The following is a 22133-nucleotide window of genomic DNA, read 5'->3' as shown; positions in this document are numbered from 1 at the left end:
TCTAGTTCATAGATTGAGGTGCTAGCCCAATTTTTTTTCGCGAAGTAAACCCTCGGAATATGTTTAGCTTCTAATCTCTCCCACTGTGCGCCCGGTAGTTGTTTGTCCCGAATTCTGAACTTCAATCAATTCGGTATCACAATCACAGGGTCTGGTCAGGTTTCCAGCCAGCAGTCTCTTCGTCAAGCCACTACGAAATCAAGTGGCGAGCCTCCCGGAGCAACACAAACAACCCCCATTAACTACCATTAGCAACAACAGTACTGGGACAGAAAAAGCACGTGAAGCTGCCCGGTAGTGCCAAGCAACGATACCACGTTAACAAATGTTGTCTCCTTGCTCACGCTGTTACTACTATCACCAACCGACCGGCGACTTGTCTCGCGTAATTTAACCGGCCCCACATAGGCAGCCACAGGTCTCTGAATAAGGAGGGGAACGATTACGCAAGGATTTATTATGTTCATTTGTCATGCATATCGTTATAGAAATTAATTTAGGTTTTTTCGGGAGGAAACCAAAGCATCTGTCGCAACTCATTCTATCAAATCCTGTGTTTCAACGACAAAATCGATTATAGAATGAACGTTCATTTATCTTCCAAACCGACTCAGAACATCGCTACGATATCCTCGAACCGGCTCGCCCCGAGTGCCTACCGCCAATTTGCACGGATCACCAAGCGAGCGCAGCGAAATTCGATCAAACTTAATATTCAAATTGCCATGGTGACGAGGCGGTTGGTCTCCACGGTGGCGGCAGCTCGTATCTCCCGGTCAGTTGCAAGCCAACGATTCCAGCAATCAGTTCGTTCGTCCTGCTGGACTCTTGGATTCCGCCGTGCGAGAACTTCAGTCGCGCACACATTGTAGACTTCGGATCTTCACCAGCACCCGAATCACGTTTTGTGAAGTGGGAAAGGTCATCCTTCGAACCATTTCGTAACCGGGGGAGCGTATTTTCGTGTGGATAACAAGTGCGTCGTACGGCTACTTTTGTGGTCAAGTGTGTGGGAGTTATTTTCGACCGCGAAATCTTTTTTTGGTCGTTCTTGTACGGCTTCCATCAGTCATCTTCCTTCTCTATACATCTTTCTGTAAGAGAAAATCAATCGCCGGCAGTCTGTCAATCGATCCTTGCTACGTGGAGGAAAAAGAAAACTTGACCCACGGTCAATTTTCCCAGCTTGTGCTGTCGGCGTGGAAAACAGTTATCCGCGAGTTGTTCGGTCGATCGAACGTACGCGCTTTGGGATTCGGTGGTGCGATTCTAGGCTACTCAGGTGTTCCGAGTACGGGTTTAAGTCGAATCTATTAGGATGATTCCTAGGAGGCTATTGGGGGCCACAGGGCTAGTTCGTCAATTGGGCGAAAGTTGCTCCAACACGGTCGCAGCGGTAGCTTCACAACGGCAACAGCAGTTTCTATTGGCCAGACAGTATTCCGGCGCGGGCGGAAACAAAAGCAGTCCAAAAATTTTGATTACAGGTAGGTCCACGTGGTGATGACTGTTGGGAAAGAGTCATTAGATTCTTTGAGCAAAAATATAGAAAAAGTTCTGTAAGAAAATATTGCGTTTAGTGAGATTGTAGAGTACATTCCTGAAACTTTTCACGTTAGGTATATTTTCTTAGAGTTTTGAACCTTCTTTTCATTTATGAATCATTTTTTAAAAACTTGTTTGAACTTTCGAAATTTTACGTCGTGCAACATAACAAACTATCTCGTTATTTTAGCTTTGCAATGATAATTTATAGAGCTAGTTATAAAGCTGATTTCACAGGTCAATCAGTTATAATGCTGTAGATGTCCTCGATTTTATTAGTATACGATTTCAGATATCGAAAAACGATCAAAATCTCTCTGTGTAGATAAAACTGTTTAAAGTAAGAGATACTTAAGAGCACTTAACTGTCCATAACTGCATATTTGTAACATTCGACAAAAGTAGGCATTGAGTAAATGGAATACCAAGTGTGCATTTTATGGCAGTATGGGAGGAAACTACAATTTCTAAAAATTACCAGGAACTCAAAAGTGCTTATTTGAGGCTGATATTTTGTACAACTCATATCGAATATTAGGTAAATTGTCAGAAAATTATTCTGATAGAAATTTCATTGCTGTCACATTACGAGGCTCATTTATAATCTCAATATGACTGTTATGCGGTTATAATTTCCAATGTGACAAAACAACTTGGACTTTTTTTTCGAATTTTCTAGAACAATGTCACAGATTTCAGTAAGTTGATCGAAAGTATTTATCATATGATGACTCTTCATGGTATTAACTCCAATTTGTCAAAAATGTCGAATGTGCCATTTTGCACATTTTGCAGTTATGGGCAATAGATGTAGTAAAACTTTGTTTCCTTGTCTAACGTGCTTTTAAGTTTGGAATCATCAGTTCATACCTCTTTCAAAGAAGATTCCAGAACCATCAAGTATTGCTTTTTCTTACTTCTTCTTCTTTTCTGGCGTTACGTCTTCACTGGGACAGAGCCTGCTTCTCAGCTTAGTGTTCTTATGAGCACTTCCACAGTTATTAACTGAGAGCTTACTATGCCAATGACCATTTTTGCATGCGTATATCGTGTGGCAGGTACAAAGATACTCTATGCCCTGGGAAATCGAGAAAATTTCCAATCCGAAAAGATCCTCGACCGGTGGTATTCAAACCCACGACCCTCATCTTGGTCTTGCTGAATAGCTGCGCGTTTACCGCTACGGCTATCTGGGTCCTGGGCTTTTTCTTACTTAGTGCCTCAATAATTTGGAAATGCATCATTGAGCCTTTTTAAACATTATTGGGAACTGTAGCAATTTGATAAATATCCAACCAACAATTCAATCGCTTTTGTTTGAATATTTATTCATATTAAGAAATCTTTTTCACTCGTCAGAACATAACAAAATGCGTCTTTTCATGCAGGAAAATCGCCAACTTATTTGCAAAATGATTGTTTGACTGTCCCATGAAATGTTACTTTCTTGGAAACATAAGGGGTCGACCAGAGACAAATAAAGACATAGTAGTCGGGTTCAGATTAAATACCACTTCTAGTACTGCATTTGGTCCCTTGGAATTGCAAAAAATACCCAAGTTTCACAGATGGCAGTACACTTTACCTTATGTGCCAAAACATTTTGAGCAATTGCAAGGAGCTTGGAGGTCCTTATTTTGTCGTTGAGTCGACCATTTAGGTTAATTTTAAACTCCTTCTCCATATGAGGCCAAACGTGTTAATTTATAAACCCCGATTCCCATATCATCTATTTGGTTGTTTAAAGGAGGTAAAAATACCTACTTTTTGATTAAGTGAAGAAATTTACCTATGAATTTATGACCAACCATTTTCACATAATTTCTGTTTTTCTTTCTTCAAACGAAAAGAAATCTTGTTTTTCAGTGATTTACACATTTAGATTATACCGTAGATTTTTTTCCAAATTGCGCTTTGATCTCAACACTGAAAGTTTGATTGAAATTGCTGAGAAATGTGAAATAAAGTCAAGTAATACAAAAATCCTCGGAAATGATTTAACCATAAATGGTTTCATCTTACAAGTAAGAAGCAGGCATGCTAACACTAAATTACTTTTCTCTAATGATTAGTTTGTAGTGTGGTTTCACAAACAAATATGAAAATGTTGATTACTGAATTGCTTGTTACTATTTTACGTGAATCTGTAATTTTTGTAAGGGTATTTTGATAAAATTGTAGATTTCTCGATAGGTAATCTGTTCTTAGTGTGTAACTATCAAAATATTCAGAAACCCTAATTAACTTTATTACCACACTTTTTGACAGACTTCCCTGTTAACCAGCTAGTTGATGTAAAACTACTAATATGTCATTTTCTAACAAATGAAAATTAAGTAGTACTGCTGAGAGTTTGTTTAACCAACCGGTCCACATAATCATAACAGACATATCAATTTTCCGTTGAATCTTTGTCATTAAACAATATTACTGTATTATTTGCTAATTGCTTTATCTAATGAAACAAAGCGTGAAATCCAAAGCAAGAATCTGACTAAAAGTTTTGCCAATATTATCTTAGAATTATGCACGTTTACCTGCAGTTGTCCAGTGGTACAAATTTTGATTTGACAAATTCGATGGTTGAATAAAAGATGTTTATCTTTGCCATAATATATTTTTTGTGATTAAAAATGCTGAGTTTTTAAACTTTGTCAAAAAATAATCCAAAGGTGCTGCAAATAATTTGAAAACGGCCTTTTTCCAGATTTTTCTTTTACCCCAAGACTCAAATAGACGTGACTCAGATCTATCAAAAATTTTTATTCTGTCGAACAGTCTTATGGTTAAACCCTCATGTGCCTGATGTCAAATTTGATCAAAATTTTAAATTTTAAATTCATGTTTCTTAGTCGTTTTTTGACCAAATTCCGTCATTTTTGCAGGGTCAACCACAAAATGATTATAGTTTTTAGAATTAGAAAATTAAGTAGCAATTTTCTTATCTCATCTCTGTTTAAATATTTGAGTTTTTTAAACAATGTTTTCAATGAATTGCCATTCTTCCTTGATTTTTTTTATAGAATCAAAATTTCAGTAAAAACAAAAAAGTGGTCGTTTTACCAGGGGATATAGATACAGACATATCTCCATGAGTTGATATTCAAGGGATCATCAAGTCCCAGAAATATCGAGTTCTTCTTCTTCTTTCTGGCGTTACGTCCCCACTGGGACAGAGCCTGCTTCTCAGCTTAGTGTTCTTATGAGCAATTCCACAGTTATTAACTGAGAGCTTACTATGCCTATGACCATTTTTGCATGCGTATATCGTGTGGCAGGTACGAAGATACTCTATGCCCTGGGAAGTCAAGAAAATTTCCAACCCGAAAAGATCCTCGACTGGTGGGATTCGAACCCACGACCCTCAGCTTGGTCTTGCTGAATAGCTGCGCGTTTACCGCTACGGCTATCTGGGCCCCGAAATATCGAGTTAGGATCCGCAATTAGCAAAACTGTGCCGAAAAAAGCAGATAAATGTGCTGTTGAATCTCGGACAAGATATATGATTACCGAGAAATGTGCGAACCAGAGCGCTAATTCTTAAACATAAATTTCATCATGATTTGTGATTAGAAATTGTGATTTATTTGCTATAACGAAGTTAAAATGATTTTGATATGAGCTTTATAGTTGATCATGAATAATATTCATCATTATCTAGTGTATAACCCGTTTGTTGCTATCTCAAGACGTTTAGTGCAGACTTTTGGGCGTTTAATCTTTAGCCAATGAATAATTTATCAATTAGAAATTTAGCATGGTAGATAATGTAGAAAAATTTGTTTTCGCTCAAAATGATTTTTTTTCACAGCTAGAAAATCTTTAAAATACATATCTGTTAAGAAAAACACTAATTGATTTTTAACACTTAACTACACTTTGGCAAAAAATAAAACACGAAAAATCACTAGTAAGACTAGCAAATATCTTTAAACTCTAATAAGGACTATTCATTTTATAAAGTGGACACCTTGTGCATGTTGTATCTTTCCAATTTATCAATGAAATGTCAACCGATTTTCTGCACATCGTTCGACCAATATTTTACAATTTTGTGATAATAAAAATTCACCAATATAATTAAATTTCACACAAATATGGAACAACGATTAGAACGGTCGATTTTTGGAGGTTATCAAAATCAATGATTGTTAGAAATTGGTAGAAAAAATCGACAATTTATATTTCTTATTTTCAAAAAAGGCTTGTTCTTTGAAAGCATCATCAATCAGAAGTTTGATGGAGAAATGAAGTTATTTTAGGAACAACAATTTTACAGATATAATAAAATCATTTTGCCCCTATATTTTTTACAGAAAACTTTTAAATTTGAAGGGAACTGATTTGAGTAGAATTTTTTGATTAAAAGTACGTCCTGACGGAAGTTCTAATATAGTTTTAATATGAAAAATAACTTACGCCTTCAAAGAGTTACTTATTTAGTCCCCACGTCACATTTAAAGCACAATAGAAACACAATTGCTCTATTCTTAGAAGACCTATCAAAGTATATTAACAATCATCAAAATTGGCAACACTGCTGTAATAAAATCGACTTTATTTTCCACATATTATTTTCATAATATGTTATTCTGAGATTACCAATTGAAATATTCGGAGGAAACCATTAACAATTTGCTGTAGATCGATAAATATGCGTACACGATTTTAAAAGTATGAGACTTTTTAGTAAAACTACAGTAACAGTTAAATTTGTAGTTAAGACTGTGGTTTAAACGCACGATTTTGCTCTCGTTTGTACACATATAGATTCTTTAGTAAACCAAACTAGTTTTGAGCACGCTTTTTACTTTTCTCTTTTGCTGGGAGTGAAAGGATGGTGTATCAGCAAATTTGGCCATAAATGGATGTATCATTAAAGTTACTTAATGTCAGAGAATGGTGGAATTTAATTGATTTTTTGAAGCTATACCTTTAGTAGAAAAGTAATGGATACAAACATACAATTTGTTCATAAAAATTAGGATTTTTGTTTTGCGAAAAAAAATGTTGAACTTTAACGAACAACTTTTTTTTATGAGTTTTTGGAAAAACTATTTAGCTCTTCAACCAAAAGCATTTTCTGAGATCTTTTATTTTCATAGCATTGTAGAATAATAGTCGAACGATGCACAGAAAACCAATTACGATTTTATTAATAAATAAAAAAGATATAGCGCATAAACAAAGTGTCCACTTTATAAAATGAACAGTCCTTATGTGTCTTATTTATTTCATCTGTGATTTACAGACTTCTTCAGAGTTGAGTTCTAGACTTTATATTTTACCTACAATTTTCACTTAATAAACGTGTTTTAGGATTTGTCCTTGAATCCTTTTGGGATTTGCAAATTTGGCTTTCAATCATTTTTCCTGCGGGGTCTCCACCAAGGTTACTTCCATTTTTGCTCACTTACTGTTGCATAATTTAAATCAATTTACTTCAATCTAAATCCCGCTGTAGTTTCATTGTCAACTCAATTACAGTAGGAATAGATTTGCACTCCGTGTCTCCTGTTTAGCGCCATACAAAGTGCCCACCAGCATATGCAAATGCGTACGATCTTGACCGGCTTCATTCCGATAGTAACACAAACGATATGTTGTTAACCTTAGACAAACGTAGAGAGATCAGGGCTTACACTGGACGTTGGCTGTTCACCTCACGTGTGAACACAGGCTGGAGTCCAGAACGCAAACTTATCTGTCGGAGATGTTGAAGGATTAGATAATTTATGGACCTGTTTTGCTTGGACGGTTGCCGGGTAAGCTACACGACACAAGTACCGACAGTGTTGTGGCTTTCCGGCATCAGTACTAGAAATTGAAAGTAAGTCATCATTGCATAGTGAAATTGACTTAAAGAATTGTGGTTCAACGTTCGGCAAAGCTAATATATATTACACGATTGCTGTTCATGGGAAATACCGTATAGTGCCCTAATTCAGCGCAGTGCCTAATTCCGCGCATTTCATACAAAATTATTTATATATGGAAATACAAATTAATATTTCAGCAACTTTTAATGCTATTCGAGGCTACTTTGATTAAGAATAAGTTTGAATCACAAAAAAAGCAAATAAGGCATTTTTTCGTGGCATAAAAAAAAAATCAGTGCAGGCTCGTCGGAGTAGACGTTATTTTTCTAATTTTCTTAGCGTCCGCGCTAAGACTGTAGGACAACAACAAACGCGATTTCTTTATTAAAAATGTTTTATTTTTTATGCAATATTCCATGGAACTACTTGCTACAGATATGTTTTATGGTGCTTCTATGAAATCTTATCAAATATTAGCATAATTATTGAATTTTATTCAAAAAAGTATTGCACGGAATTAGGCCACGTCTTTTTTCATAATGCCCTAATTCCGCGCACTGTTCTTCGCATAACAACAGACAAGTAAAACATGCTATATCCGTCTTCACATCTGTCTATTTCTCTGAAAAGTAACTTTATGCATACATACGTTTCATGTACAAGCGGAATATCGGGAAAGCCCACTTAGGCAGCGTCCATAAATGACGTAGCATCTTTTAACCAATTTTTGACACCCCTTCCCCCTTCGTAGCTTATTTTCCCATACTTGATACATGGTTCGTAGCAGAATCGTAGACTCCCCCCTTCCCCCTAAAATGCTACGTCATTTATGGACGGTCCCTTACAGGGAAAAATACCACGCGGTTTAGGCACAGCCCCAACAAAGTAGTCTATACACACTTAGATTGTTTTCACGAGCTCGGCTGTGCGATCCGAGATTCGGCATTCTGAATTAAGTGTGTAGGGGGAGATCCCCCAGTGCCGGACAGCACCCAATACCGGACAAAGTCGAAACATTGAGAAATCATGGTCCAATCAAGATGGTGTATTAGTAGAAAAGAAAGCTCTTATGTAGAATAGTGTTTGCGTAGAATAACACATCCTTGAAATATGCATGCCTTTTCAAAAAAAGTAGAAAAGTATGAAATCTTTAAAAAATTGACGTATCTTCTTAATTTTGAGCCTATTTAGTAATTATTTTGAATATGAAAAAATACTTTGGATCCCGCAAGTATGATCGAACATAATCCTAATTTGATAGTATCAATGTATTTTGTACCATAATTGAAGTAAATATGGACAAATTACAATTTTGGTTAAGCACCCTCAGTTTCGGACAGCTTGATTTGTTATATGATATCTTTGAAATTATTGCATCAGTGTCTCAAAATACTTTCATTTTTCATGGGTTTCGTCGATCATGGTATCAAACATGCAATAAAATTAAGAAGAATGAACATTCAGAACAACATCGTAAAATGTGCTATTTTTCATCATATATGAAAGAGGTTTTTGATAGGCATCTTGCAAACTAAGAAAAACTCAAATTATTCTTGTAAATGTTGCAAATGCATTGAATTGGTAATTATGTACTATTCCTATAGTGTACACATTCAATGATGTTCAAATTTACAGAATTCAAGGCATTTCCAGATCGTGTCCGGTATTGGGTGCCACCTTTCAAGATCGATCAATTTGGTACTAAAATACATCAACAAAACGCAATGTCAAAATTCATATTTATATTTTCAAATTTATTTTTTTACACTATAAAAATGATAATATTTATCATAAATGGGTAACACGAGCGCATACAATCAATATTTTTCGAATTATGAATTTATTGGCTTAAGTGTCCGGTACTGGGGGATCTCCCCCTACATCTGTGCGCACAAAATTTACTTAGCTTAATGAACCACACATAACATTGGCAATGTATACTTGTTTATGATTCTTATTTATATTATACAATCCATATAGAATTATTGTAAAATCAACATATCGTTCACATGTTCAACAGGTCGTAATTTGTAGAAGACCCCACAAATCACGATACACTCTCGGGAAATGATTCACGGAAACTTTACGATCTCTACATAATTTACGAAGCCTCCATACAAAAAGTATGATTATACGGGGGAGAGGGATTGAAAATGGCCATATTTTGTGTGACGTAATTTATGGATGACCCTTAGGTTCTTCTGAGGTTTCTTTTTGCTTAAAAAAATAAGTTTCAGTTACCCGTGACATTAGTGGATACCATTAATTGATTTGCTTAAAACCCTTTGATTCCAAGCAATAATGCGAACTGGTCCTTGTATTGTATGAACAGTGCAGTTTGCTACAAAGCAAAGCCATGCTGAAGGTGTCTGGGTTCGATTCCCGGTTGGTCCAGGATCTCTTCGTAGTGGAAATTTCCTTGACTTTCTTGGGCATGAGGTATCATCGTGCCTGCCACGCCACACGATATATACGAATGCAAAAATGGCAACTTTGACAAAGAAAGCTTCAGTTAATAACTGTGGAAGTGCTCATAAGAACACTAAAATGAGAAGCAGGCTCTGTCCCAGTGAGGACGTTAATGCCAAGAAGAAGAAGATGGTTTTTTTTTCTCGACCGAATTGTCTAAAACTATGCAATAAGAAGCATATTTAAGCCAAATATGAGCTCAGTAGATTTTGAAAGAGTATTTAATTTCTAAACTTTCCAGTTCAGTGAATAAAATAATTAAATTGTTAGATTCTATGGGATAATTTCACAACATAAAATAGGGTGCTCAATTCACCCCATCGACAGAAGAATCGACGAGAGATTCATTCGTGTTTTTTATAAGACGACGGAAATCGTGCGTATCTAGTGTATTGATCTAAAAATTTCAATTATTACGACTTTTCTTAAGATGGCCAAATTGCCCCACTTTCCCCTAGACGAAATTCACACGTACCAATGCCACGGTTTTGGTTATCTTTATTTCATGTGATAGACGAAAAGTTAATAAAAAAAACTGAACGTAGACTAAAAAGTTACGGTTCATACAAAACTCTACGTTTTCTCATACAAAAAGTGTTACGGAAGGGGAGGGGGTTGAAAATTTTCAATTTTAAGTGTTACGTAACTAATGGATGCAGCCCCTTATCAAAATTAATTTTAATTTGATTGTTTCATGAGTGCGCGGAATTAGGCATTCTTCTGCGCGGAATATGGAAAAGCGTTTAAAAAATGCGCGGAATTAGGCAATTTCAACGAGTGAACTATTTAAAAAAAAATCACAATTGTAAATTATGAATACAGTCTAGTTTATATTTTTCCCATAATCTTGAATAGATTTGCTAGCGATCCACCCATAAAGCTTTTTTGTTGATGCAATACTAATTTTTAATTAACAATTTGAATCGTTTTATTCCTTAACTGCGCTGAATTACGGCACTTTACGGTATAATGATTTGAAAAATATAATTTAAAAGAAAAACTGTTTCTCAGTATGTTTTAGATTTCTATTGTTTATCACGTTAACCATGGGTAAACTGTTCTGCGGGCACAAAGCTACTTAGAATATTGCGGCGCTTATATTAAATCCACATCCAGCGGCGGCGGTAACGCGCAGAAGATATGCGCGCAATTCAAACGCAACGTTAAAATTCAAGTAGGCTTGGATTTTTTCGTCCTTCAAGGACACAAATGTTTCAAATTTGCTAAATCTGAAACATTTGGTGATTTTCATTATCACTGCGACGGTATATCGACATTTTCAGATAATCGCATTACGTGGATTTATCTTGCAGAGCACAATAAGTGGAATAAAGTTAAATAAATTTCAGTTTTCGAATATATTTGTGAGCTTCATGGTCGTGCGGATGGCGGCGTCAGTCGTTGAATACCATTCCCAAGATAGTCACTCATGATCGTAAGGTCATAATAACAATTTCGTTCGGAGGGAAGTAGAACTGTTGGACCTGAGATAAATTTAACGAAGAGATGCAAACTTTGTTTATGAAGAAAATTAATAGGGATGATTTTTATGACATTAGGGCAAGTGTACCATTAGTGGTGCACCTAAGGGAAAACTGCTAAAACACGGTGTTAAGATCATGAAATATATGATTTTAACGTATCATTCGATAGATCTCAAATCCTTCTATCATTCAAATGTATAAAAATCACGATTCATTTGAAATTTCCCTGCAAAAAGCCTTGCACCAATAATAGGAACACTGTTCCTTTAGTGGAGGTATATTTTAAGGATGGTTCCTTTAGTGGCGCAAACCATTGATTTCTTATGGGACCCTCCACTATGGGTACTGATGCACCACTATAGGTGCAAAGGAGCAAAAAAATTAAGCAAAATAATTGTTTTAAATAGTTTTACGGTTAAATTTCATGAATATTATTCGATTACTTGTATCATTTTCGCATCGTACATAATACAAAAATATCACATAATCATTTATTAGCGCGAAACACGCCAAAACACACTACCTCCATTATTGGAGCTACCTCCACTAAGGGAGCGTTTGCCCTAATTGGAAATTAAAATATCTTATTTTTAATTTCCAATGAATGACATAACAATCAACCCTACTCTAGAGATATCTTTAGAAAACTCTTGGCTTATTTTCGATTTATTTCATGACATCTTGCCCAAACTCATTGCTGGTTTCCTATTTTTTGGAGTTCAGGATTCAGGAAATTTATAATTCTTCTTGAGTTTCTGAACAACTTTTCCGAAGACTAGATCTTTCAATCTTATTTGGATCAGAAGATTAAACCTAGCAGCAAAATTTAGAACCAAACTATTTGCAATTCCGATGTCCTTGAACTTATAATTAACTTTGTAAAGCCTCAAACTTTCTATCTTATCTAGATGATGAGATAGATGCTCATTTTTATCTGCACACTAGCGCTACCTAACGGCCTAATTTTGAATCAAGTTACCTACCTTCTTTCCAGATGAAACGAGATACAATTTTACATGCTCACTAGTGTCACCTAGCTGCAAAATTGCGAACTAAACTGTATGTCTTCCGAAAGTCCTTGACCTTCTGAACAACTTTGCCAAAGAATCGAACTTTCTATCTCATGTGGATCACAAGATAGAACATGCTTAAAATGCTTAATTTTACATGCTCATTAGCTCAACCTATCGGCAAAATTTCGAACCAAACTGTTTGCTTTTCGGATGTCCTTGATCAGCTGTAGACCGCACCATTATAGATCATCAGCATCTCGAGATATATCATCATAAATGTTTATGTTTTGAGGTGATGCTCAACTTTTCAGGGTTATTCGATATTCAGCTATGTGTTGCAATACTTTTTCAAAGGAATCCTTATTTATGACGGGTAGTGTATAGCAGCCCTTATCTTGCCGCAAATCATAACTGAAGAAAGTATGATTTACATAAAACTGTTTCTGAGATATAAGCATCCATAGCATATCAATTTAGCTATTTTTTAACCTTTTATAATAATTCCGTGCCATCGGGAACTTCTAGTTTAAAAATCAAATTTTGCATTATCTAAACAATTATCTTTTTTATTTCAGGTGGCCTGGGCCAACTGGGAACAGAATGCGCGAAACTGCTTCGGAACACCTACGGCGAAGAGAGCGTCATCCTGTCCGACATAATCAAACCGAGCCAGGAAATCGTCAACAGTGGTCCGTACATTTTTGCGGACATTCTAGATTTTAAGGGTCTGCAAAAGATCGTCGTCGATCACCGCGTCGATTGGATCATCCACTTCAGTGCGCTGCTCAGTGCCATCGGCGAGCAGAACGTTCCGCTGGCGGTGAGAGTCAACATCGAAGGCTTGCACAATGTGATCGAACTGGCAAAACAGTACAAACTGCGGATATTCGTACCGAGCACGATCGGTGCTTTTGGACCGGACAGTCCACGGAATCCCACTCCCAACGTGACCATCCAGCGGCCGAAGACAATCTACGGTGTGTCCAAGGTGCATGCCGAACTGATAGGCGAATACTACCACCACAAATTCGGACTGGACTTCCGCTGTTTGAGATTCCCGGGCGTGATCTCCAGCGATCCACCAGGCGGTGGCACTACCGGTAAGGGGGGACGGGACAATAGGCATAAATATGTTCGCCCTCTGGTCGATTGTCATAATTATGTTATATATAACTGTAATATTGACCCTTAAGTAGTTAATATAAGTTGAAAAAAAATCTGTTATTTCATGTCATAAAAACTTATACTATGGCATTATTGATAACATTTCTATTGAAGCTTTTTCCAGCCTTCAATCATAAATTGCTTTTTCCAGGCAATTATTTAACCCTCTGTAGTTTTGATCCAAATATAATTGCTTTTTATTTTGAACCTGATTTCAAACTTTCAATTACAGATTACGCGGTGGCCATCTTTTTCGAAGCGCTCAAATCGGGCAAGTATGACTGTTACCTGAAACCGGACACCCGACTGCCGATGATGTACATCGAGGATTGCCTTCGATCGTTGCACGAATTTATGACCGCTCCCGAGGAGAAATTGAAGCGTCGCGTCTACAATGTAACGGCCATGTCCTTCACACCGGAGGAGCTGGTGAACGAGCTGGCCAACTATATTCCAGAGCTGCATGTGAGCTACCGTCCCGACAGTCGCCAGGCCATTGCCGACTCGTGGCCGCAAGTTTTCGATGATTCCGAAGCCCGTCAGGACTGGGGCTGGCAGCCGAAGTACGACCTCAAAAAGCTGGTAGAGCTCATGATCCACGATGTGCGGGAAAACTACATCAACAAGGGGCTCAGCAATGTTTGATAGACGAAGAAAAAAAAAAGCGTTTTTATTGTATCGCATGCAATCTCGAATAAAAGTACATTGAAAGTTGCACTCAACATTTGCTTACAAGTGTTAGGGGAATTAGGGACATAATGGGCATACGGGGCGGCCTCATTTTCTGAGAATTTTATACACTGTACCAAAACTGTATTGTTTAATATTTTGACATAGAGCTATTGACACTCATTGAAAATATTGTATTCTCTAAATTCCACGAGAGTGTTTGTCTCGATACCTTTTTCAACCTTGGTTTTGATTCAAATTTCTATCTCGTTTGTCAAGCCTTCGATACGATTTTTATTCCAATGAATCAATGGAGCATATCGAACTTATATAAAACTTGAAAAGCATCTGAAAAATATTGTCATCTTATGATCTCAAAAAAAGCATTCACTTGATGTGTCTATTATGCCTTTAATCCCCCTTCGTTTTTACTCGTGGTCGTTTCATTTGGCTTCATGCTTCGTGGGGCTCAACTTAAGCAGCCACTGTTCGCACTTTTTCCTCGAGGCTTCAATTTGATCCCACGGCACTTCGTCTCGGGTAAGCCAATCGAAGCGTCGATCGTCGTACAGGTTGTAGTAATTGTGGGACATTGGGAATCCGTTGTCGACCGAAACGGCATCCAGCATGCGCCACACGCCGGAAAGGCTATCGGTGTCGGGCAGGCCAATTGATTCACTCGAGGGGGCTCGTCGCACACGGCGGTCTTTTTTCTTTTGAGCGTCCTGTAAAAGATATGAAATGGTGTCATTGGTCATGCTAGCATACTTAAACTTTAAAATTATGTTAGCTTGTAAAGATGCCTAGCGTGTATTGGATTTTTGCGAAAATCTCATTGCTGGTTTTTCCATGGTTATCTTTAGGAATACCCCTATCCTTTTTGCGAGGACGGTTTTGCAGATTTCTCCATAAACTCAAGAGCTTCAGGAAGGCTTCAGAAATTTCTCCCTCCATATTTGCATTTCCGTAATTCCACCACAGATTCCACAAGCTGTGCATTAGATTTTCACAGGAACCTTTCACAACTTTTTTCATGTTTTTTTTCCAGACGATTCTCATGAAAATATTTAGAAATTCTCTAGGAAATCTTACAGGGTAGCGTTCTTAAAGCTTTAAAAATGATTTCCCCGAGTATTTTTAAGCGTTTTCTTAGAGAATTCTTCGAATTTCACATGAAATCCCTAGACTATTGTTTCGTTGCTTGCCTTTATAACTATATCATTTCTTTAGAGATGTCTTCTTTGCTTTTTCCAGTTTTTGAAAAAAAAAAACAGTTTTTCTAGATACTTGACTTCTGACCGATTGTCCGTCATTTCCCCGAAAGATTTTACCCCGAAGGATTTTCCCCCGAAAATCATTTTCCAGAATGCACTGTATTCCCGAATGTAGTGTTAATAATTCTCTCATGAATGATTTCAATCGAAAAACGACAGACGAGATATTTTTGTTTTATATTTTATTATTCCAAGAAATTCTTTATCCAAGAGCTGAACAAATCTGATGCTTAATGTCGTTTGTCTCGGATTAATTCATCTTAATATTATCTGGCTGAACGGCCAACGACAAAATTAAGGATGAGTAAAGTTTGACTGATTGACAACAGTTTGCGGGATTCAAAAGCAGAACAGACATCTTGATCTTTTTGATTATTATTTGATTATTACTTCCTTTTGGTAGGTTTGTGTTTCAATAAAACAGGCCCAGGATGGAAAAAATCGAGTCTAGCAACAAATAACACAGTATCTGAACGGTCTAAGTATGATGACCGTCGTTCTTGAAGCAGCATGATTTCAACACCTCACTACCAACGCGTGATATAGATATGTGGACCATCCGATGCACTGTTTGTTGTGGGATAAACAGCTTGTCGGATGTTGTAACAAGTTGCGATTAACGTAAACCATAACCCCTTCACAGCAATATTTTTTGCCCAAACCTTACCCGATCGACTCACAGGACAAAAAGGCATGCCAGGAGACAAATCGCGGAGTGAAAAATCCTTCAAAAATTTAATTTTGATTTACGAACTAATAATCGTTAGCGTACATGCTGATCGATAAATTATTCGTAGTTTGTTGTGATGGGGCCTTCCTTAGCCGAGTGGTTAGAGTCCACGGCTACAAAGCAAAGCCATGCTGAAGGTGTCTGGGTTTGTTTCCCGGCCGGTCCAGGATCTTTTCGTAATGGAAATTTACTTGATTCCCCTGGGCATAGAGTATCATCGTACCTGCCACACGATATACGAATGCGAAAATGGCAACTTTGACAAAGAAAACTCTCAGTTAATAACTGCAAAAGTGCTCATAAGAACACTAAGCTCAGAAACAAGCTCTGTCCCAGTGAGGAAGAAGAAGAAGAAGTTTGTTGTGATGACTTGACGACAAAAGGTTTATCGTCGTTGCTATGCTACCACGACAAAGAACAACCGCGAAGTATCGTAAATTTTGTCATGATCACTCGATTTCCATCATTGACATAGGCAGATGTTCTGGGATTTTTTGTAAAAATTCATTGATATCGTAAAAGTTGCTTGTTTTCAATTTTATAAATATCTCTATTAATCTAATAATCATAATAGTTGATAATTTAAATGCTAGTCTCTTGTTCTTTCAATCGTATCCAGTTCGTTTTAAACCTTTGCTAAAGTAAAGATGCATCGAAGCCAAACTTTGAGTTTTCAAGATCATAAATCTAGATAATCAGACAAACGTTTGTGCTAAAAATTCAACTCTATGGTCTCTCGCTGAAAGTTACCAATCGACCAAATTTTCAGTGCGAACGCTTGTTGTTAGATTCTCTAGATTTGTGTTCTTGAACTTTCGAACTTGGGCTTCGATGCATCTTCACCTTGATGTTGTTCTGCTTACAGCTACTACTAATTTCAACAGGAAATTTCTCTTCTTTTATAAGAAGGTTGTTCTTTACAGAGCTACTGAAACTTTAATTAGAATTTTTTATGTTAATTATATGCTATTCCTCTATATTTTTATTGTAAATGCATATATTACAGATTCTTATGTTTTGATCCAACATTTTCAATCCTCTCGATTTACTCTTGATGAAAATTTTTCATACGTTTTTATTTATATTTAAGTAGCGATTAATAGAACATTGGGTATTCATTATTGACATGCTCACTTTACTCACAGCTGTTAGTTTTAAGTCATTTTCGGCAAAATTGTTTCTAATGAAGACATCAAAAATACATTTATTGATAAAGAAGCATGGTTTTGCTTCTTTTTCGAAGTATCTAGAAGGAAAATACGGTATTTCATTCTATAGGGCATACTAGATTCTATCATGAGCCTACCGTACTAAAGCTCAATGGGCATATTATAGTTGCAGTCCTTTACATCACGCTAAATATTATAAAAGAATATTCGCTTTACTTCATCAGCATATGGCATGAGAACGTTTGGCCGAATAATGTATCTTTGCGTAATATTGCGAAACAATTTTGAAGTACAGCCCATCATTATAAGAAAGGAACATTTAAATTGAAATATTATCAGTTAATTGTCAATAATTTTTAGAACAGTATGAATTTAAGGAATAGCCCATAATTCTAAAAAAGCAAAACTTAGCCAAACGTCTATTCGCCCAAATGTCCATAAGCCAAACAGCCATAGAACAAACATACCGCTTACAATGAAACTGCTTGCTTGCTTCTTCAGGTCACGCTATAATATGAACGATTTTTAAGTTGTTTTGGGTTAAAGTGCCGCGTCGTCATTTTGAACAACAGTTACTTCAAACGCATGGATTTTTAAACAAATATAACAAATTTGCATTTAATCTTACCCCAGCTAGCACGTTGAACAACTTTTGGCAGCAGGAATATGAATAGCTTTCACTATGTAGCTTACATTACGATTTTTTCGGGAAAATGGTACATTCGGAAAAACAGTTATCAAAAAAATTTCTGCCATTGGAATTACTTTTTGAATTATTCATTGAGCGATAATTTGCATTAAAGTTACCGGTGGCAAAAAATTGCGAGTCAATTCTCGAAAATCAGTTTGAAACAAATTAACATACTATATTTGGTTTCAAATGACGAAAAAAGTTGATGTTTTAAACGCCTATGAATGATGATTCCAACTTCCCACATGCTCCAACAAGTCGATCATTACGATAAACAAAAAGTTTGGATCCATTGAAGCCTGGAGAAGATAAGATAAGTTTCAGTAATGACAGTATCAATTATTTGATTCAATTATTCAGTTGAAAATCAAAATCAGAGGGAGACATGTTACTATAAGTAGTTACATCTTCTGTGTTTTTTTTTTGTTTGGATTATCCGTAGATGAAGAGGCGGAATAAATGTTTTATATGGCTGCATAGGTCTTTCCATTTGATTTGAAACAATACGAACGGCTATCCGTAGATAGACAATTTGCAGATGAGGAACTGAAACTGCATTCCTTAGCCGAGTGGTTAGAGTCCGCGGCTACAAAGCAAAGCCATGCTGAAGGTGTCTGGGTTCGTTTCCCGGTCGGTCCAGGATCTTTTCGTAACGGAAATTTCCTTGATTCCCTTGGGCATAGAGTATCATCGTACCTGCCACACGATATACCAATGAAAAAATGGCAACTTTGGCAATGAAAGCTCTCAGTTAATAACTGTGGAAGTCCTCATAAGAACACTACGCTGAAAAGCAGGCTCTGTCCCAGTGGGGACGTAATGCCAAGAAGAAGAAGAACCGAAACTGCCTGCTACAATATTGGCATACCGGTTTCCTTGGGTAAATCCATTCCAAATTAAAAGATTCTCGACGAAAGCAAATTAGTTTGTGAATGAACGTGATTATAATTTACTTGATGGGTATGAATATTCAGCAAGCGATCGTTCACTGAAAAAATAGCATTATTGGAGATTCTGCCTGAGGAATTTCGGGAGCGAAAAACACTACCGTTAATCTACCTGCTACGAGCCTCGACGATTCGTCTACACGAAGGGTAATCCCAAAAGATAGACTTATGGTTACCCCCGCAACTTGCGCATACAAACTTTTTGGTATTTTCCTTCACAAGACAGACGTCCTGAGAAGAACCTCCGCAAATCATGCAGTTAGCATCAATGTGGCAATGTTTTGTTCCATGACCCCACTTTTCGCACCGACGGAACTGAGTGAGTTTCTGAAAATTCCCTGAAGGCTTCTGGAATTTGGTTGTTTAGAAATGAAAAAAATACATCAAATAACTCATAACGCGTGGTAAAGACGGATAAATTATTTGTGAAATTATGAAAACAATCCACATATTCAGCTGGGATTCGAACCCAGGATTCTTGTATGGTAGACGAGCGCTTTACCAACTAAGCTACCGAGCCACTTGGTGACTCAATAACTCAGTTGGTTACAAGTTTGGAATTCACCAAGAGGCTCGGTAGCTTAGTTGGTAAAGCGCTCGTCTAACATACAAGAGTCCTGGGTACGAATCCCAGCCGAGTATATGGATTTTTTTTTTCAAAATTTCACCCATAATTTATCCGTCTTTACCACGCGTAATGAGTTAATCCATTTAATAACCATGTGGATTGGATTACCGAACATTTCAATATATGTGTCAATAAAAAATTTACAGTTTGTTGTTGCTTGATCGAAAGAGCACATTTTTTTTAAGTATAACACGATTTTATTGCACTTCAATACCTTGATGCTGATATTATCAATGATTAAAAAATAGTTCAATCCTTCGAACCAATGACACTTCAATTTACATAATGACAGCTTGTCTCGAAGTAAAATTAGCCGAGGGGTGATTCAAAAGTGATTTCCATACAAATTTGAAGCGTGTTTTAAAAATAATTCTAAGGAGTTCAAGGAGGAGTCCTCGAAAAAAAAAATGCTGAAGAAATTACAGCAGAAAATGCTTAGAAAATCTCAAAAGGAATCATAGAGAAATTCGTGAAAGTACCGTAAATTGTGGTGAAATTAATCAGTGGGGTGGAATTGATCACAGTTGCATACTATATCATTTGTTACAAATAGGAGCATAAATATCAATAATAACATGTAGTAAATAAACGTGGTTTGTCTAAAAAATTTTGTCAAATGCGTGTGTGAAGTTGTTTGATGTAAAAAAATGTTTATTTCTAGACAAATAATGAAAAATTCTAAAATAGACTTAAGAGGCAATTATGCACTGATTCGATATTTTTTTAAATAGAAGACGGTAAAAACGGTATTGTTTTCAGTGTTCATATTAAGTTTTAACACAAATATCCTGGATTCTACAATTTGCGGAAATTTTTAAAAATATGAATGTTTGAAAACACACAAAACGCTCCATTCAAATTTAAAACTTGGAAACTATCGTGTTTTGTAAGCTCACCATCACAAGATCGAGAATGTTTGGAAAATGTTTCAATGTAACAATATTACTGGTAATTCTAATGAGAAAATGTCGAATTGATCAATGCTTTTACGCTTATGGTATTTCAAGAAGCATGGTATTGCTCCATATCCTAAAAGCTCCATGGCATTTAAAGTGTTGGTATCAATAGATGAGTTGGGCAAAAAATTTCAAACGCTTTGGACCTAAAATGAATTTTACACTCACCCTTTTCTTCTTCTCCTCCAGGTGATAATTGAGCTCACACTTTTTCAGCAAATCCTCGATAAGTTCCTTAAACTGCGGACTCAACTCCCCTGGATCTTCCAACAGCAGTGCCTGTTCCAGACCTGGTTCTCTTTCTCCTTCATCCACCAAGAACTCCGGCTCCTCTTCCACTTTGCCCTCCTGCCGGGCAACCATCATTTCGTCGTACGCTCGTCGAAACTCCGGAGTAAATTGATTTAGCAGCATCTCGTCCCCGGTATCTCCGTCGGACTTCTGTGAAAATAAACTACCGTTAGCTGAGCTTCAATTAAGCATAATCATATATTGACCTTTTTCCTCTGATCCAGCAGAATATAGGACTCATCCAGATCGGAAAACGGTTCCGACAGGGTGCTATACTCGGACGCTGCGTCATCCTGGCTATCCAGTTGTGGCATTTCTATTCTCGACAGTGGTCGCAGTATATCCATGATGTTTTCAGAAAATCTTTTTCGGATCGCTGGATCTTCGCTGGTATTCTGGAAGTTGTCCATTTTTCAATCTTGCACTCCTTACCCACAGATGTTAAACCAAGCACTGAAACCGTTCAAGTTCTAGAACTGACCCGTCGCATCCAATGTTTGATCGATAACTTGGGTTGCCCCATCTGGCCTGGTTGGAACTCAAGATTGGAAGGGAAGCATATGATATAAACTTGACATTGGGTATGTGTGGAAACAGCGTGTTCCAGTTTGCGTTTCCGTGGATGCGAAATGGTTTTGAAGTTGCGCCATCAATAATGGTGACAATGCTACACTAACCTGGAACAGTTTCCTCAGAGCAGGGTGGTAGTCTCTTAGGTACTTAAACATAAGATTATTTTTATTCCTTTATCAGTATCATTTCAAACATTGAATTAATTTATTATACGTAGGTGTTCTGTGTTAGGAAAAGCTATACTGCTTTACATAATGATATGTACACGCGTGATTTTTCGTATATGTACAGGTACAAATAATGATGTAAGAAAAATGTAATGCTTAGAAAGGAAAATATCTCATTTGTAAACATTTGTTAAATATATCAACCAAGAATTAACTAATTTCTAGAATTTTCTTGCTGACGAGTAAGAAACTCTTCGCCGGGGGATTTTTGATTTTTTTAATAACAGTTCTCACTTTATCCAAACGAATTCCTCATGAATTATCGATTCGTTCTCATGACTGAAAATGTTTTCCTGAGTAACTTGATTTTCAGTTGGACTAGTGAAACCCAAATTGAAATCGTGTGCGTTTGAAAACTGCATTCCAAATTTTTGAGCTGTTTCGATAATGGTTAATGATATTTTTTTGTTTTCATAATTAATTTGACACTTGAAGCACAGACAAACAGACGTCACACTCTCACCGATGTCCATCGACCACCTTT

The 22133-nt window shown here is 36.8% G+C and overlaps 2 protein-coding genes and 1 non-coding gene across 3 annotated transcripts; 2 read left to right on the top strand and 1 right to left on the bottom strand.

The window, feature by feature from the left end:
• The first annotated feature begins 761 nt into the window (after positions 1–761).
• LOC5578114 (L-threonine 3-dehydrogenase, mitochondrial) lies at positions 762–14218 on the top strand. The gene is made up of 3 exons (XM_001656762.2): positions 762–1487; positions 12906–13430; positions 13727–14218. Exons 1-3 carry the CDS (start codon positions 1319–1321, stop codon positions 14137–14139), a joined length of 1107 nt encoding a protein of 368 aa, XP_001656812.2. The 5' UTR covers positions 762–1318; the 3' UTR covers positions 14140–14218.
• A 336-nt stretch (positions 14219–14554) lies between these two features.
• On the bottom strand, positions 14555–21798 carry LOC5578113. Its single transcript, XM_001656761.2, has 3 exons — positions 21056–21798; positions 20727–20999; positions 14555–14888 (listed from the first exon to the last, which is right to left on the bottom strand). Exons 1-3 carry the CDS (start codon positions 21257–21259, stop codon positions 14607–14609), a joined length of 759 nt encoding a protein of 252 aa, XP_001656811.1. The 5' UTR covers positions 21260–21798; the 3' UTR covers positions 14555–14606.
• Trnav-aac lies at positions 19545–19616 on the top strand. The gene has a single exon. It is a non-coding gene; the product is annotated as a tRNA-Val (tRNA).
• Positions 21799–22133: the final 335 nt, after the last annotated feature.

Source organism: Aedes aegypti, chromosome 3 (assembly GCF_002204515.2).
Source record: "Aedes aegypti strain LVP_AGWG chromosome 3, AaegL5.0 Primary Assembly, whole genome shotgun sequence".
Taxonomy (NCBI): domain Eukaryota; kingdom Metazoa; phylum Arthropoda; class Insecta; order Diptera; family Culicidae; genus Aedes; species Aedes aegypti.
This window is presented reverse-complemented; position numbering and strand designations above follow the sequence as displayed.

What these genes read in the sequence shown, in the direction of transcription:
- LOC5578114 (XM_001656762.2), top strand. Translation starts at nt 1,319, where the DNA reads ATGATTCCTAGGAGGCTATTGGGGGCCACAGGGCTAGTTCGTCAATTG. An exon ending in TCCAAAAATTTTGATTACAG is followed by an intron (nt 1,488 to 12,905) that starts GTAGGTCCACGT and finishes TTTTTATTTCAG; the next exon opens with GTGGCCTGGGCCAACTGGGA. An exon ending in ACCAGGCGGTGGCACTACCG is followed by an intron (nt 13,431 to 13,726) that starts GTAAGGGGGGAC and finishes TTTCAATTACAG; the next exon opens with ATTACGCGGTGGCCATCTTT.
- LOC5578113 (XM_001656761.2), bottom strand. Translation starts at nt 21,259, where the DNA reads ATGGACAACTTCCAGAATACCAGCGAAGATCCAGCGATCCGAAAAAGA. An exon ending in TGCTGGATCAGAGGAAAAAG is followed by an intron (nt 21,000 to 21,055) that starts GTCAATATATGA and finishes TTATTTTCACAG; the next exon opens with AAGTCCGACGGAGATACCGG. An exon ending in TGGAGGAGAAGAAGAAAAGG is followed by an intron (nt 14,889 to 20,726) that starts GTGAGTGTAAAA and finishes TATCTTTTACAG; the next exon opens with GACGCTCAAAAGAAAAAAGA.